Source organism: Chlorocebus sabaeus, chromosome 13, assembly GCF_047675955.1.
Source record: "Chlorocebus sabaeus isolate Y175 chromosome 13, mChlSab1.0.hap1, whole genome shotgun sequence".
Taxonomy (NCBI): domain Eukaryota; kingdom Metazoa; phylum Chordata; class Mammalia; order Primates; family Cercopithecidae; genus Chlorocebus; species Chlorocebus sabaeus.
This window is the reverse complement of record NC_132916.1, coordinates 50,077,736-50,096,707: the sequence shown is the minus strand read 5'-3', so window position 1 is coordinate 50,096,707 and position 18,972 is coordinate 50,077,736. Positions and strand designations below refer to the sequence as shown.

General features: G+C 42.4%; 1 protein-coding gene across 10 annotated transcripts in view; it reads right to left on the bottom strand.

The window, feature by feature from the left end:
- Nucleotides 1-18,972, bottom strand: part of NCOA7 (nuclear receptor coactivator 7) — a 155,087-nt gene that overhangs the window by 9,698 nt on the left and 126,417 nt on the right. For 9 of the 10 annotated variants that reach the window (XM_008007151.3, XM_038000951.2, XM_008007152.3 and 6 more), the window contains 2 exons: nucleotides 5,797-5,944; nucleotides 204-329 (listed from right to left, as the gene is read on the bottom strand). In XM_008007151.3, coding sequence (XP_008005342.2) covers nucleotides 204-329; nucleotides 5,797-5,944 — 274 coding nt within the window. Of the gene's footprint in view, nucleotides 1-203; nucleotides 330-1,830; nucleotides 5,759-5,796; nucleotides 5,945-18,972 lie in introns of those variants that run through there. The other variant, XM_008007156.3, reaches the window with a different exon arrangement.

Here is an 18,972-nt window from a genome sequence, read left to right as displayed (position 1 = left end):
CACCCAGCTAATTTTTGTATTTTTAGTAGAGATGGGGTTTTGCCACGTTGGCCAGGCTGGTCTCAAACTCCTGACCTCAAGTGATCCGTCTGCCTTGACCTCCCAAAGTGCGAGGATGACAGGCGTGAGTCACTGCGCCTGGCCAAGGAAAATACTTCTTAAAGCCTAGGAAGCTCGACCCTTGGTGGCCAGTGCCAGCCCACCTGCTCGATGTGCATATTCTCCAGGAGCGCACTGTGGGGCCGTAGGACAGGCAGCACCTCCTCATCCTCGTCTTCATAGTAGCTGCATGTGCTCTTCCTGCGCTTTGCCTCCTCAACAGTGATGATCTGAAATGAGAAAACAAGCCAAGAGAAATAACTTACTGGCTTTTCTTCTAACTGCTAATAAAAAAAATCACTCCAGGGACACCGCTGCCTGAAAACGTGGCACTTCAGCAACAGGAAATCAGCTGAACAGGACTTTGGGGAAATGGCTAATTTTTCAGTTTCAGAACAAACGAACAATTTAAGACAGTACAGTGAGGCAGTTAATATGTATAAATTAAAGTCACAAGTCACAAGGCTAGACATGGTGGCTCATGTCTGTATTCCCAGCACTTTGGGAGGCCAAGGCAGGAGGAAGATGGCTTGAGCCCAGGAGTTTGAGACCAGCCTGGGCAACATGACAGGACCCCCAACTCTATATAAAAATAAAATAAATAAAGTCACGAGTTTTCCAGTTTTACTATAGCTGCTGATTGCTCGGTCACTGAGAATAGTATTTAACACCAGAAGTACAGCTTTCTACCTTTGAAATGCCCTAAATGATTCTCCTTTAGCCTTGAGATTTAGCATCTGAATTGTTGAAGGACTAATCAGAGATCATTCAGTAAGACTTCTATACATAGGGAGTTTGCAATGATAAGGATAGTTTTTAATCAGTTTCCTGATGTTTTCTCTTTAGGTTGTACACATAGAAACCACTTCTGTTAGAAATAATGAATGATAACAGCTCCCGGGAGCACGAGTACAAAGAAATGTGAAGCTTTAGTCTAAATTACAACTAGGTTACAATTATTTATATACCGTTCAGAGATGATAAAAATATTCTCCCCTTCTAAACCCAGAAACATCATATTGTACAAAACGTTTATTATTTAACTATAGCTATGCTTATGAATTATCAAAGTTCATTTTACCCTAAAATCCATTTTTGGCCCTTCTTAAATTATGGATAAATCACTGGATTATTTTTAAATTGAAGGATATATATTAGGCTTCTTGGTCTTTTGTGTAAGATCAAGTAAAGGATTATATTAGACAACTAATTCACCAAAATTTACTAGTATTAATTATTTTGTATTATAGAGAAAAACATTTAACTTAAATCCAGTGCAAGTTGTCAGGCAGTAGTGTATTACTCAATTTCCAATATGCACAATGACAGATACAAAGTACCCGCTGGCGTCTGAGCCAGATTTACAAGTAAGAAAATTAAGCTTACTAATTTTACCATCTTCTGGGGGAGTGTTTCCGTAGTGAAAACACTATCAAGAATCACAAACCAAGCATGTAAATGAATGAAATAAAACACTCTGTTTTTGGCAAACTTTGCATTTATCACAAGTATAAAATGAGGCTGTGGAATGAAAAAAAATCAAATATGGATTTCTGGCTCCAACAAGAAGAGGCAGCCACACCATAACCCTCTCCACAACGAATAAAATACCTGCTGGTGAAATGACAGCACAATCCTTTCTAATTAGAACGACTCTCAAAGCAAACTCGGAGGCAGATCACTGAGAATTCACCAGCACCTTATTAGTCCTCGGGACACACTCCAACATACCTTCACAAAAGGCTCTTCGTCAGGTCTGGCACAGTAGAAAATCTGGATGTCCAAGGATAATCTTTGGCCTCTCATTGTGAGCAGGGAGAAGCGTGGCTCTCTCTCTAATGAGGAACAAGTTTTCTCTCCACTCTGCTTCCACACCAGTTACTTGTAGCCACGCTGAGCTACAACTCTTTTCTCAGTATCTAGTTTCCTGCCTGATTGAGTTTCTGTTTCCCTCAGGAGAAGGTTCAACATTTCTACAGGAACACGCCCAAATTAGGATTTAGAGCAAACACACTTCCTGCCAGGCATCGCCGTGAGACTGTAAAAGGACACTTTCACCTTTGAAACGGTGGTTTCCCAACACTATGATAAAACCCCATTGTTATGTTCCCATTTTTTTTTCTTTTCCTTCTTATACTTTTCATCCTAACAGTCCCTCCAGTGAACGTAGCTTTCCTAGCCCTGCCTTTTCAGAGTTTTTTTTCCTTTTTTTTTCTTCCCCCCCAGCACCTTCTTTAAGGCTAAAGCTCCATTTAAAATGGTATGCGTGATCCCTGGTATCAGCTTGAATCTCAAAGGAAGGATGAAAAGGAGCCTTCAGTGGAGGTAGGCTTCATTACAGTTAGAACAAACGGTATTTCACTTCAATACTATGTCATGTTTCTCAGTGGGAGGGACTTAAAAGAATGGGAGAACATCTGGTTTACATGAGGCTGTGATGATGTCATCTTACATGTAGTTTTATAAAACAGTTGGCAGAGTAATACTTATGTTTTTACATTTTGGAATTAGTCTTACTGAGTAATAAGCATGATGATCCTCCTCTACACTTCAGATCAGATGTCAGTAGGTTAGAAGGAAATGTAGATCGGCACTGGATCAATTTGCAGTGATCTTTCTGTGACTCTTCCAGATTCAAAGTGGCCTTTCAGTCTTGGGCACAGCTGCGGGGATCAGGGTGTACTGTATTGCTCATACTGGGGGTCAGTTATAAACAAGACTTTGGCAGACACTTAGAGACCAGTCCCAGGCCAGCAGAACTGACTCTCAATGCAACAGCCTGAGCACAACCTGGGGCAGAATGCCAGAAAGACAACGCTCTCCTCTGGGCCCCTGGGACTCCAGGACAGCGGACATTTATTGAGTATTTCCTACATGATGGTGGGTGCCAGGTGCTTTGCCAGGCACAGGGACATAAAGCTGCTCACAGTTTCCAGCAGGTGAGGAGACAGGAGAGAGAGACAATTCTAAATAAATGGATGCCATTCCATGTGATTGTAAAAGGCAAATAAAATATTGGGATCACAAACTCACTACAAGAAAAGGGGAAGTTAAGCTTGGAAACTGAGTCACACAAACAAAAACCATCTTTCCTTTTGTTTCTAAACAGCTGTCTCCCCAGGTGGTCTCCCTCACCTGGACAATGTAAATTAACAGCTTATTTTCACAAGTTGGAAACAAGAGCAGACTAGAAATTGTCCTACTGCTCACCCCCAGACCAATGCATACTGGACTTCTTCCACGAGTCTGTTTACTCTATCTTATGTAAAGTGCAGATTTACTGCGCACAAAGCATACATAATTGAGGGTTCCTTTACCCTCCCCTTTGCACATGCAACATGTGGATTCAGTGCACACTAATCAAAGCCTCACAAGAAAGTAACCGTTTGTCTCATTTTTTCTACTCTCCTTTTTTTCTTTTCTCCTTCCTCTCCAGCTCAGTTTTCCCCCTTTAAATACTGAAACCCTCAAAACCCTCTTTGGAAAAAGTGCAGGCCACAGATCCTACTGTGGCTTGTGTCTCTTTTTCCCTCCCCAACCAGATGCATCCTTAACCTTAGCAAAATAAACCTCTAAATCGATTGAGATCTGTCTCAGGCATCCCTTTTGGTTCATAGGAGACAGATGCCAAAATCTACAGCAGAGGCTCAAAGGAGGTTGGGGCAACCTGGGGGGTTCTGAGATAGCTTATTCACAGAGGAGATGGTGCTTCAGTTTGAGAGCAAGCACAGGGTGTGAGAAGATGTTCCAGGGACAGAGTACAGCAAGAATGCAGAGATGAATTCTGAGTTCACATTGGCTGGAGAAGAGACAGCAAGGAAGGCAGTGATGAGGAAGGTAGATGAGACAGATAAGGGAGCAAGAGCAGAGAAAATGAAGAGCCTTGATGCCATGAGGGAGCTTAGAACTTACCCTACAGGTCAGTGTTTCCAAAACATGACGGTTCCTCAAAATCATCTGGGAGCTTTGAAAAATACAGATTCTAACATTCCTCCCTCCAGACCTACTGAATTCATGTCTCTAGTAATAAGGATCTAGGATTCAGGTTTTTAAAATTCCCAGGTAGTTATTCTAACAGGTGGGTAAGAATCAGTAGAGTCAATAAGGAGGCCACTGAAGGTTTTAAGCACAGAGTATCCAAGTTTGCTTGTATATTTAAATGACAAGTTAGACAGCCTTACAGACCATATGTAAGATCTTTCAACATGATGAAAGAAACATCAGAAATCATTAAATAGTGCTAGAAAAAAATTGACTATTAAAAATATCATCTATCATACATCAAAAAAGCAACTATAGATTGAGTAGAGTTTACAGTAGTATTGCAGGGCCACTTATACATGGACACAGATGAATTCGGAACCATGTATTTGTAATGGCACTATTCTCCTTGGTGGACAGGTTCTCCCCAGCAATGCTTGGTTGCCTAGCAGCAGAAAAGTGTGAGGGTGGGTTCATCCAGGATTGCAGGCAGGCTAGATGGGTGCAATGGATGGGAGGGGGTGGAGGAACTCAGAAGTCCTGGTAAGGATGTGTCTGAATTCATTTACCATCTGTCTAAGCTCGGAAAGAAGAAACACTAAGTGGGGTTCAAGAGAGCAGCAGAACAGGAAGGAGGGGTCGACCTATTTTTCCTAGTCTCATCTCCCAACTTCCCAGTTCTGCAAGCTTGTTAAGTACTGAGAGCTTATGTTATCCATCATCATATTTCCAGGGCCCTCCCCTAAAGAAGTACTTGATACACGCTTGCTTGACTGGATGAAGGGAACTGGGGTTTGGCAAACTACAGCTTGTGTATTAGTCCATTTTCATACTGCTATAAAGATGCTACCTGAAACTGGGTAATTTATGAACAAAAGAGGTATAATTGGCTCACAGTTCCACATGGCTGGAGAGGCCTTGGGAAACTTACAATCATGGCAGAAAGCAAAGGAGAGGTAAGCACCTTCTTCACGAGGCGGCAGGAGAGTGAGCAAGCGCAGGGGAAACTACCACTTTGAAAACCATCAGATCTTGTGAGAACTCCCTCACTAGCATGAGAACAGCATGGAGAAACCACCCCCCTGATCCAATCACCTCCCACAAGGTGCCTCCCTTGACACGTGGGGATTACAATTACAATGTGATTTGCACGGGGACGTGGAGTCAAACTATCAGCTTGTCAGCCAAAGCCAGTCCACCACCTGTTTTTGTATGGTACTTGAGCTAAGGAAGATTTTATATTTTTTAAGTGATTCAATAAAAATTAATAACAATATTTTGTGACATAATAACTATGTGAAATGAAACACAGTCATGCTCATTCATTTATATACTGTGGTTGCTTCTGTTCTATAATGGCAGCTATGAGTACTTGCAACAGGAATTCGATGGCCTACAAAGCCAAATATATTTATTATATTGCCCTTTACAAAAAAAAAAAAAAAGTGCTGAGCTCTGAACTAAGGCATGGAGACATGAGTGAGAATGTAAGTGGATCCGTCTAGTGTGGTCAGAATGAACTGTGTGCCTGTGTGCGTGGTGGTGGTGCTGGTGGTGGTGTTTTTTTCAAATGGAGGAATAAAGTTATTTTCCTCTGTGATTTCACAGGTGCACGGGGACTCTAGTCTCTTACTAGCCTGTTACTTGGAATCTGAATGCAAGACCGCTTACTGTACCTTAGGAACTATGACGGTCTAACCCTGCCCAAGTGCTCACCTCCCAGCTCTTAGTTGTTGGCTCACTGAAGAAGTTGTCGATCATGTTCAGTTCTTCCTTCTCCACCACCACAAAGCCTTGCTCTTTGGCATCTTTCCCATACACATCAGGAGACCACTGAACAAAGAATGTGTACAAATGATCCACCCTGAAAAACACATTTGTGACAGATATTAACACCAAGTCTACTTTCTTGGCAGGTGCTAGTGCGGACTGCAGCACATAAACCATCTTTTCCCTGCTTGGCAAATCCATTTGACTAATTGGAAAATTTCCCACTATCAAAGTTATCTCTACGCGTGGCCTTCCATACTCAAAATTAAGAGCCAATAAATAAAGTAAAAGTCCACAGGCACTGCAAAACTGTTAAAACTGTCTTTCAATTTGACGGGAAGATCAAGACATGGAACGTAAAACTGAAAAACACAATGAAATATTTATACCAAATATTTTTTCCTCATTGAGTCTTCATTTATTGGATACTTGTATTCATTGAGGAAAAAAATGTACATCTGAAGCTTTAGCTAGGAACAAAGATAAACAATACTACAAGGGGTCTTTATGTAGATCAAAGTACTATTGCATTGTAATTGTAATAAAACATCTTTGACAACTAGAAAGTGTCAGGAATAATACTGGCTACTACTTTAATATTAGAAATAAATCTAATTTTATTGATACGCGAATGTTCTTTGCTTCCAACTTCTCTGCTCTCTTATACACATTTACTGAATGAAGGTTCCAAAGTATCTCTCCAGGCTTAATCAATAGAAATATGCCCAGTTCCTAGGAAGAGAATGAGAGCTGTGAAAACTGCAGCTCCGGAAATATCCTCCAAGGTTCATACTATAACCATCACAACAGGAGAAAGGGCGATGAATATAATCAAATGATTCTTAAAGTATCTTCTAATCACTAAATGATAATTTGAATTTGAGGCTACTGTTTGGGATAATGTTAACTTATGATTTTTAAAATTCATAATTACATAAAATTGTAATAATAATAGGACTAAAACAAAAACAGAAATACCACTGACAATTCTGATATCCTAACAGATCAAACCATTTTTTTTTTTTTTTTTTTTGAGACGGAGTCTCGCTCTGTCGCCCAGGCTGGAGTGCAGTGGCGGGATCTCAGCTCACTGCAAGCTCCGCCTCCCAGGTTCTCGCCATTCTCCTGCCTCAGCCTCCCGAGTAGCTGGGATTACAGGCGCCCGCCACCACGCCCGGCCAGTTTTTTGTATTTTTTTTAGTAGAGACGGGGTTTCACCGAGTTAGCCAGGATGGTTTCGATCTCCTGACCTCGTGATCCGCCCGTCTCGGCCTCCCAAAGTGCTGGGATTACAGGCTTGAGCCACCGCGCCCGGCCCAGATCAAACCATTTTTAAGGTTTCTGCATTCCTATCTGTTCTTGTCCACATGTGTACATCATTTATACAGCTTTCTTTTCATGGCAGTCAGAGCCAAGCCATAATTGTTGTATTTAACATTATATAATATACTTTTACCACGTTGCTAGTCCTTGTAGTCATGTTTAACAGCTACATTTCATGAAGTTAATAAACCATAATTAGCCTGTATTCCTATGCTGTCAGGATATTTAGTTTGTTTGTATTTCTTTAATTGTATGAATGATGTTACAATAAATATCCATACAGTGTATGCCTTTCACTATGGTTCGAATTATTTCCTCAAGATCAGTTCCCAGAAAAGGGATTACTGGGCCAAGGGGCATGATTTTATCGCTTGTAATTCATCCTGCCAAATGGCTCTTGAAAGGCTGACTAGTTTGCTGTGACATCAGCATTGCAGTTTGTGTCTTGTTTCATAACAACCTTGCTTATCCTTTTAGTTTATATAAAGTTTTACCAGAGTCCATCTGCATTCCTTTGAGTGTTAAGCGCTTGAACATTTTTCAAAATTTTCTTCCTGACTGTAGCTTTTCTTTCGTGAACTGGCTTTCTGTGATATGTGGTATCAATGTTTTTCTTTTTTTTTTCAGTTGGTGGGAGTCTTTATGTAAGGTGAATATTAACAACTATCAAATGTGTTTCCGAGCTGTTGTTTCCCTTTTTATATTAATCATGTCTTTTCCCCCACAGTACAGACTTACCAATTTTCTTATACTTTAAAGGTGTATTTCTTTATAGAGTTCTCCTTCAAAACATGGACTGTTGTCACCTAAAACAAGGTGTGTATCAGTGTATATGACATGTTACCATTTCGATTACAAAAGTAAATATAGATATTGATAGATACTATGATTGTACATGGGTAGGATGGTTATGTTTCAACTCGGTGTGGCCATCTATGGTACGCAGCTTTTGGTCAAACAGCAGCCTTGATGTTGCTATTAAGGTATTTGAAGATGTGATTAACATTTATATGAGTAGACTCTGAGAAGAGCAGATTACCCTCCATAATGTGGGGCCTCATCCAATCAGGCGAAGGCCTTAAGAGAAAATGACGAAATGACGGAGGTCTCTTAAAGAAGAAGGATTCTACCTTCAGACTTTCTTCAGACTTGATACTGCAACACCCACTCTTTCCCCAGTCTCCAGCCTGACAGCCTGCCCTGAACGTTTCAGACCTGCCAGCCCTTAACAATCGCATGAGCCAATTCTTTAAAATAGATCTCTATGTATAATACAAATATTTTAGTTCTGTTTCTCTGGAGAACCTTGACTAATGTTATACAATAAACTACTCTGAAAGGTTATAAAAGAAACAGATCAAAATGGTTACTTATAGGGAATGGAATGGGGTGGGAGAAAGACATTTTATATTGTATATATATCTTTCTTTATATTATCTTAACATTTGGACTAGGTAGTACATTTATATGATTCAAACATCAAAATTATATTTTAAAAGGCATATATAAGTTTCCTTCTTACATCCCTGTCTACCCCAAGCCCCGCAGGTGACCACTTTATTCACTTCTTATATTTGTAGTATTATTTATGTAGGTATAAATATGAATATATATTTTTTTGTCTTCTTATTTGTTGGGAAAAAGCTGAGTGTTGAGAGGGAAACTAAGGCAGGGCTTGCATAATGTCCTTTGGAATGTGTCTAGACTTGCTGGCTCCTTGCTTCTGGCTCTCCTAGGCTCCTATTCCCATTATCTCAAGTAGCAGAACATGTTCCATATAAACGCTAAACCATCACAGCTGTAAATCATGTGCTTAATGCAGCAGGCTCTTTTGACCGCCACATTCTCACCACCTGTTTCTTTGTTGGATTACCAATAAATACCGTGGGCTCCCAGAGCTCGGGGCCTTCGCAGCCTCTGTACAATAGTGATGGCCCCTGGTGTCGCACCTTTTCCTCTTTTTCTCAATCCTTTGACTCCAATTAAGAGAAGGAAAAAAAAGGTAAATATATATACAGACTCTAAGGATGCTTACCTAGTCCTCCATGCCCACGCAGCGATATGGAGAGAAAGGGAATTCCTAACTTCCGAGGGAACACCTATCAAATATCAGGAAGTCATTAGGCCCCCAAAATTCTCCTTACCTCTGAATCTACTTCCTCTGATCCCTGCCTAAAGATAATTTTATGGGGAAGAGGAGTTGCTTGTGTCTCTCCAGACGACAATCGGGTGACTGTGTGGGTGCCCACCAAACATCTGAAGATCTATCATGAGCCACAGCACCTAGTGGAGCCACCTGTACAGTGCGAATTGAAGGTTTGAAAAGCCTCGATTTGCTTTCCCTGTCCCTTCTGTTAATCAGAGAAGGCCTGTTTCTCATTATCAGTGGAAAGTTTTACCTCGCAGTAATTAACCAAAGAGGCAGAAACTGAGTTAAATGCATCAGCAATGGCATGCCTCCCGGCTACAACCACAAAAAGTTTTTGTTTCGTTTCAGTGGGTTTACTAACATGGGGGTGAGGCTATGCTTGTGTTTTTGCAGGAGATGAACAAACCATGTGGATGCCCTCAAGATGTGTATGACCATGGAACGGGAGACTGGAGGGACCCATGGATCCCAACCCTGGACCGGCTTCCTCTAGTACGAGTCATGAGCCAGCTGAATCTGAATGTGAAGATGGAACGAAGACCGACCAGAGTCACGATGCTTAATGGACCAATGCTTTCTTTTTTTTTTTTTTTTTTTTTGAGACGGAGTCTCGCTCTGTCACCCAGGCTGGAGTGCAGTGGCCGGATCTCAGCTCACTGCAAGCTCTGCCTTCTGGGTTTACGCCATTCTCCTGCCTCAGCCTCCCGAGTAGTTGGGACTACAGGCGCCCGCCACCTCGCCCAGCTAGTTTTTTAAAATTTTTTTTTAGTAGAGACGGGGGTTTCACCATGTTAGCCAGGATGGTCTCGATCTCGTGACCTTGTGATCTGCCCGTCTCGGCCTCCCAAAGTGCTGGGATTATAGGCTTGAGCCACTGCGCCCGGCCGGACCAATGCTTTCTGACTCAGCTCCTCTCTACCCTGAATACACGAGACCCTAATAGTTAGGAGTATCATTGCCCCTATTCAGCATGAAGAAGTTACAGAAGATGAACCTTCATCCTACTGCAACCCCTAGGATTAAGGGTCCTCTTGTAAAAGGGAAAGGGGAGTTATGTGGGAAGCATTCAAACCAGAGCGACTCCAGTTTGAATAAGGGCTAAGAAAAATGAAGCTGGATCACCGACTGGCAATTAAGGGCTGCACAGCCTGTAATTGCCTTGCTCAATTAAAAGACGTCACCTCTTATGCTAGTAATAATGATGCCTTCTTTTTTACAAAAAAGAGAAGGGGGCATGTTGGGAAAAAGCTGAGTGTTGGGAGGGAAACTGACGCAGGGCTTGCATAATGTCCTTTGGAATGTGTCTAGACTTGCTAGCTCCTTGCTTCTAGCCCTCCTAGGCATCTATTCCCATTATCTCAAGTAGAACATGTTCCATAGGAATGCTAAACATCACAGCTGTAAATCATGTGCTTAATGTAATGTGCTCTTTTGACCACCACATTCTCAACACCTGTTTTTTTGTTGGATTACCAATAAACACCGTGGGCGCCTAAAGCTCAGGGCCTTCACAGTCTCTATACGATAGCGATGGTCCCCTGGTGTCCCACCTTTTTCTCTCTCACTGTCTTTTTCTCAATCCTTTGACTCCACCGGACTTTGTCACCCCCACGACCTGGTGTTCGCTCTGATCACCCCAACATTATTCTTTATCTTGCTTTTTCACTTAATATATCCTAGATAGCTTCCGCACCAGTATATAGACAGCTCCCTCATTCTTTATTTTACAGCTACACAGTACTTTACTAACTGGATTTATCATAGTTTACATAACCATTCTCTGGGTTGTTTCCAAGAGTGTACCATAATGAACAATGCTGTGATGAATTAAATTTGCACGTGACTCATTTCACATGTGTACAGGTAAAGCCACAGGACATTCTCAGAAGTACGACTGCATTGTAAAAGGAACAACTCACTTGTCATTTTCACATATAACCTCACATTCCTCTGTATAGGGATTATATTATTTTTGCCCTCCCACCAGCTCTCTCTCTCTCTAGAACTGCTGAACTATTTTCGTCGTGTAGAATGAACTTCCCTATTAAAAGTTAACTTAGAAAACATGAAATAAATAATCACTCCAGAGAGGTTTGATAAAGATACAATTATAAATCTCTTAGTTTTTTCAATACTTAAAAGTTTAGTCCATCTTAAATATGTTTTGAAGTAGAGTTGAGAAGCAACTCTGCTTCACTATAACTTTTGGAAAAGGAAATACATATTATGTGCACAGCCACACTGGATAAAATTTATGGGCTTAAGTTGGTTCCTAATAGGTTGCTGGCTAGCTGACTTGAGAGAAAAAGGCATGCAGTCCCTAATACCTGAGAACTAGCCTGGTACTATCAGCCAGGCCTCAGCGTTACTAAGAGCTGGCTTAGCATTCACAGCTATGCCCGACGTTTTCCTATTAAACATAATTTTCCAGAACATCAACACTAAATAAGGCCATTCTATAACCATGATGAATCACAACAAAAACAAGAACTCTATAATCAGAGCTGAACACAAGAATACAAACACTGTCCAGCCACAAAAATGACCAAATGTCCCCCTAATTTGGGTAATGAGAATGACTGTGCTTCCTTCCCAATTACAGCATTAGTCTCTCCAGTCGTCCTTCCTTCTAGATAGGATTTAATAAAATACCCAATCTTAAAATTACCCCTACTTCCTGACAGCATCTCATTTAGAGCAAGGCCCTGCTTCCGTGAGTCCTCCCCTAAATCATCTAACACAAACCTAAATCCCAGAACTCCTTTTTTTTTTTTTTTTCTGAAACAGGGTCTCACTCTGTCACTCAGGCTAGACTGCAGTGGCGTAATCTCGGCTCACTGCAACCTCTGCCTCCTGGGTTCAAGCAATTCTCCTGACTTAGCCTCCTGAGTAGCTGCGATTACAGGCGTGTGCCATCACTCCCGGCTAATTTTTGTATTTTTAGTAGAGATGGGGTTTTACCATGTTAGTCAGGATGGTCTCCATCTCCTGACCTCGTGATCCGCCCACCTTGGCCTCTCAAAGTGCTGGGATTACAGGCATGGGCCACACCTTTCTAACATCCTCTTACTGAGGTAACCCATAGTTCCCTATATGGTGTGTGTTCTCCCTCACTGCAACAAGTTAACCTGACTTACTCAATTACAGGTTTGTTCCTGCTGGTCTTTGTCTAGAGGGCATTGCTTCCTTTGACAGCACTTCCTGTGCACCCACTGTGTGCCAATGGCCGTGCCTTCATGAAGCTTACGTTCTGGAATGTTAGAGCTGGACACTGGATGGCATTTAATTCAACTAACTTTACTTAGGTATCAGAGAATGAGGGCTCTGAATGAAAACATCAGGATCACAGCCAGGACTAGATCTCCTGAGATGGCAATCAACATTCTTTCTGTCACACTAAAAAGTCCTCCTCTCATTCCACAATGGTTTCTGAACCATTTCCCAGGTAATTTTCTAGTTACAACATAAGATACATTTTTATCACTTTTTGGACCCACTTTCCATTAGGCACTGCTCACTTTTCCTCTAACATTTTACTCTCCTTTGGGGAAATCTTTGTAAAGCATAAACACCGAGTGAAAAAGGAAACGTTATGAGAATGCTGAGTTTGTGCAATGAAATATTCTTGTGCAAGACTGCAAGGGAATGAGGAATCAATCACAGATTTGGAGTTAAGCTTTCATTTCTTCTTAGACATTGCAAGAAAATATGAAGTGTGAAAAGCGCAGGTCAATTAAGATTTTAGGGAGAGAAACTATCTTAGTAATTGCCAGTCATTTCCCTTAGTGGTGACAAAAACATCAAGTTGCTCAGGGACATGATTGTATTGTCCTGTTTAATTATGCAGATATAAGTAGGGCTTACTATTCTGGAGGGAGGTATGATTGAGTATACCCTGTTTGATGAAGACCACTCATCATTCTTACAACCCATCGGGAAGGTGGATGGGGTAGGAGGCCAGAGAGAAGGAAGATTTATATGAAGTCTGCAGGATTTTCTGAGGAGGAATCAAATGCCTACTACCATCTCTTTTGAAGTTCAATATTATTAGGGCTTCTCTGATGAATTAGGGTGGTCCTAGCATAGTTCAGTCCACAGAAAAAGACAACATCCCTTCTTCATTCCATTGTTCCTGAAAGGAAACTCTCCAAAGGGGTTGGAGAAGTGGTCGGGTCTTGCTATAACCATTTTAGGAGCAGACAAATTGAGGCATGGTGTACTACTGATTCTGAAACTTAGATCAAGCCCCCTGCCACTGTGGGCATGTTATGGAAGGAAAAGGCTGCATGTGCATATGTGTGAGTTTCTTAGGTTTAACAAGAAGATGTGCGATGGAGTGTACTGGGGTGTCAGTTTTGGCATAAAGCATTCTTACCTGCTGGTGCCATTTTCTCTAGAAGAAATATCTCAGCCTAGGACAGGAATCTGGGGTGACCAGGTAAGAGGGCATATCCCAAGCCTACTCTTTTGGAACTGCTGGGTTTTCTGTGAGTAGTAAATCTAGGCTCTGGGTTTGTTTGTTCCCAGAGTGGACTATTTTGCAGCAGCCATGGCCAACCCTTTAAACTGAGTAAGCACTGGGCTTCTTGGGACTTACCACTGGAGGAAGATTTCTAGAGAAGAGGAAAAAGCACTCTCAATATATCACACAATAGAGGCTTAGAGTTGTAAACACTTAACATTAAGCAGAAAAGCAACCTTATGTTTTAAGCAATGCTGGTAAAATATACCATTTACCTAAAAAGAAAAGCTGTGATTTCCTGCCTCAAGGACCTTACATTGTACAGTAACTCTACAAGGTATGTATTACTGTGCCAAATTTAAAGTTAAGGGAATTGAGAGTTGGGAAGACTGAATAATGTGCCCGAACAGCCCACCCCCGGAAACGTTCCAGTAATTCTAAGCTGTTCCCCAATCCCTGCTTTTTTAAAATAAATGCTAAGTCCAAGGAGGCAGGAACATTTTTGTATCTGTCCATAGTCAGAGATCTCGTGTCACAGTATGAGCCAATTACTTCCTTGGCTTTAGGTTTCATTAATAAATCTAAAGGAGTATTAGTGCGATGTCCTGAGTGGTCCTTAGGGCATACGCAGCCCAGTTCCTGTTATTCCTGCTCCTGCACCTTCCGCTGATGAGGGACTTACAGCACCACCGGGACCAGCCCGTCAGTGCTGTGCTCTGTGTTTGGGGAGTGTGAAGGGGAAGCCACCCTAAATGCTTCCCCCATCGCTCTGTCTCTGCAGTCAACAGAGTCGCCCCAACCTTGGGCAGCCTCAGGGGAGGTGAGATGAGAAACCTCAAAGGTACATCTGCAATGGGGCACTCTGCCAGTAAATGCTTGTTCTTCTTTCCTCTGAGATGTTCAGGGCACTGGCAGACTCCTATTTCCCTCAACAGTAGCCTCCCGCATAATATCCCCTCATTCTCTCACGTAGACACAGCCCTCATGCTATGCCTCTGAGGGAAGAGGAGGAGGAATGAAGAAGGGACATGGCCTGTCCCACAAGAGGATATTAAGATTCATGTAGAATCAATTTGCTTACTTAAGTTCTAAGTCCTCTGGAGACCAGGTGGAAGGACTCAATGTCCCTCTTCCCAGCTCTCCTTCCGCTCAATTCTCTATCTCTTGTTTATGTTATTTTTAAGATTTAGTTGGGGGAGAGGATATGACTTCATCTTTTTTCCTTCTAGGTTAGAGTTGCCTTGTTTATTTAACCTAATTACTGGAATATTCATTTCATTCACTGGGTTTTCCCAGTGGGTCATTTCCCAGAACTCAACTCTGCCCTCTGGAAACAGATCTCAAGTTCTGAAATTCCCCTTCTGATCCCTCTGCCTTCCATCTCACCCGTGTCTTTCTCCTGGCTATACCAGCTATGCTCCAGCCCTGATCCCTCTTCCTCCTCTCCCCAGCCTTCCGCATCTCCTGGGTTCATATACTTTAGGATCTCCCTTTCAGGCTGACCCTCACCAGTGCCCCCTAGAGGCAGGCCTACAGCAGTGATCCTTCTGCACCTGCCCTTCCAAACATCTTCCCACAGAAACAAACACAATTATCTTTCCCGCTCTTCTCTTGGGATGATGAATGTAGCTAGGTTTGCTTATTTGGGCTTAATGGGTCCACTACAAAGGCAGCTAACCTTGGCTAAGAAAAACCCTCTCCTGGTGCAGCTCCATACTCACCTGTAGCTTTTTTTCTTTCCTACTCTACACAGTACCTATTTAGCCTCTGTTTTCTCAAGCTCACCCCACTCTCCTACCTGCCTCCTCTCAGAATGGAAAATTCTCTATTGTACTGTTCTTACAATGTGTTCCCTCTGCCATCCCTCTTAGCATTCTTTTTCTTCAAAAGGAGTAACTGCTCTTTGACCTGTTTTAACCTCCTCTCTATACTTTTAAGGATTCCACTCCCTGGTGAATTTCCTCAATTATTTCCACCACCCCACCTTGCAACCTTTCCATCCCCCTGTCTCCTTCATCTGGATCCATAAATTCCATGCTTGTAATCCCAGGACTTTGGGAAGTCGAGGTGGGAAGACTGCTTGAGGCCAGGAGTTTGAGACCACCCTGGCCAATATGGTGAAACCCTATCTCTACTAAAAATATACAAATTAGCCAGGTGTAGTGGTGCACACCTGCAAAATCCCAGCTACTCGGGTGACTGAGGCACAAGAATCTCTTGAACCCAGGATGTGGAGGTTGTAGTCAGTCAAGATCATGCCACTGCACTCCAGCTTGGGCGACAGAGCCAGACTCTGTCTCCAAAAAATAAAAATAATAAAAGTAAATAATTTGTAAAAAGTGTTCAGATTTTATTTATTCCCAAAGTCCCTCCCACACCTCACTTTCCCTTTAGAGTGTATTGCTGACATCTGGGCTGGCAGATTTCCCAATTCCTTTTCATTCCTGAACTTTTCTATTCTGATTTTGTTCACCTTTCTGTATACGCCCTTTGTTAAATCAAACCTGGCTCCGGTATTTTCTGGAAGGTGGCAGAGTTTTAAAATGTTATTCCTAACCAGGTGCGGTGGCTCATGCCTAATCCCAGCACTTTGGGAGGCCGAGGCAGGCGGATCATTTGAGGTCAGGAGTTCTAGACCAGCCTGGCCAACATGGCGAAACCCCGTCTCTTCTAAAAATACAAAAATTAGCTGGGCGTGGTGGCAGGGGTCTGTAATCCCAGCTACTTGGGAGGCTGAGGCAGAAGAATCGCTTTAACCCGGGAGGCGGAGGTTGCAGTGAGCCAAGATCGCACCACTGTACTCCAGCCTGGGCAACAGAGCAAGATTCTGCCTCAAAAAAAAAAAAAAAAAAAAAAAAAAGGTAGTAAAAATAAGTACAACTAACATATTATTTTTCTGATTTCACAGACATTGCTACTTGGGAAAAGACTAAGTAAAAAAAATTACTATTTAAATCCTTTAAAGACAACCATTAAGTAAACAGTAGTATAAACGGTAGGCAGATCTAGAGATATTTGTGATGGGGGGGGGATGTGTGTGAATAGCTGAAGCTGCCATAGGCAACCACAGGCACAGGGAGGCCATGCGTTCATAGCTTTAGCAGGAAGAGGCACGGACAGATCTGTGCTTGAGAAGGACTGCTGTGTAGCCAAGTAGGGAAGGCCAGGAAGAGACAGGATCAACTAGAAATAAAGGCTTTGTTGCTACGGCTACAATGGTGATCCAGGCAGGAGATGGTCAAGGCCAGACCCCAGGTGTGGCAGAGGGCATGGGAAGAAACCTGCCATACATGCTCTGCCAGGCACAAAATCAACCCATCTACTCCCCCACCTTTGTTTAGGTTTTCTATTTTAATTACAAATTTGACCTTAATCAGATTTCTTCATACACCTCAAAGGTCTTTATCTCCAATACAAGGCTCTTTCAGGGATTTATCCCAAAGGAGACACCATATTCAAATTACAAATCCCTGTTTAGCAGATACAGTTGTTGGCATCTTTAAAGAAGAAATTCAAAGAAGGTAAATGGTAGTTTCTTGGAAGACAGCACCTAACTCAGGCAACAAAGCACAACAGATTGAAGGAGAGGTACTAGCAGCAGCAGCAGCAACTAATTTTCATTTGATACATGGGCATGCCCATTTATTCTCATTATAATCCCATGAAGTAGGCACTATTATGATCATTACTATTTAATGCATCAAGAAACAGATGCTTACACAGATTAAGTCATGCAAAGTCACATAGCATTTTAGGGGTGGACCTGGGATGAACACGCGGTCAGTTCACGGTCTTAAACAACATGCTTTACTATTTCTTTTAGGGTCACTTCCACTGTCCTGGTTTTGCTAGTTCATAAAAGCCTGTCACTGACAAAGCACCAGGGCTTAAGAATTGAAAACCTGATGAAAAATTCAAGAGTCTATGCTTGAAATAAACCATATTTCTACCTACCATTCACGCCTTAGGTGTATGGACTTTAGGTAAAATTACAATCTAGTTTATTGAACAAGATTCACTACTAGTTATGGTGGGATTTAATTTACTATTGCTTTCCTTCCATCCCCACTTAAAAAAAAAACATGGCTGTGAGTTAAAGTTTAAAAAGCATATATTTCTAAGTCAAAGACTTGAATTCCCAAGTTGGTTCCACCTGTTACTAGCTGGAAGTTTTGGGAAAGTTCCTTCACCTCTCTGAGCTTCTAAAGTGAAGATAAGAAAACTTAGCTCACCCCATCAGCGTTTGGATTATTAAATACGCAAGGAAGTTCATTCTACTTTTGGACAGATCTTTTAGAAAGTCTCTTCTACATGAGGATCTAAAATCTTGCTGATATAGACAGGAGGCAGAGAAATACTAGGTAAAAAAGGGTGGGGTCTCTGTAAGGGTTCCACCCTCAAGCCTGGACCTGTGTCCCTAAATGAGAACTTCACATCCCTGTTTTTCCCCCCAAATGTTGCTTTTTGGCCTGCCACACCCCCTACCCTGTGCCCATAAAAACCCCAAGCTCCACTGGCAGAAGAGCAGAGTGGCTCAGCAGAGGAAAGATGAGAAGAAGCACCTGAATGCTGAGACGAAAAGAGGTAGCTGGACACCGGAGAATACAGTCAGAGAGAAGTTTGGCCAGGGATGGTCGGAGGAGTTCAGCCAGGTCTGGCCAAACTCCAGGGGAAGATTATCTTCCCACTCCATCTCCTTTCCAGCTCCCCATCCCACTGAAAGCAACTTCTACTGCTCAATAACATCTCCACATTCACCATCCTTCAAGTCCATGGGACCTGATTCTTCCTGGACGCTGGACAAGAACCCGGGTACCGAGAGGGCAGGGTGAAAAGAGTTATTGCCCTGACTCTCCACTAAGCTGGTTTAACACTTAGTCATCCACGGACGGCAAATGCTAAAAGAGCACTGTTTGTAACCTACGGCCTCTGGGACTCCAGTGGTCATGGGCAACCCCTAGATGCTACTATGGGCTGGTACAGAGTTCATTCCCACTGGTGCCCAAAGGCACCCGCCCCAGCTCCTGTACCTACTCACCTGTGTGCTCCCCTTCCTGCAAGGTTTGAGTGCAGCAGTTGAGTAAAGGAGATATCCCTGTCACAAGTCCCACAGCAGGGTCAAGGGAACTCTCTCATTTCATTGCCATTTACATTGTTGTAAACCAACAAACGTGATCAAAATAATCCA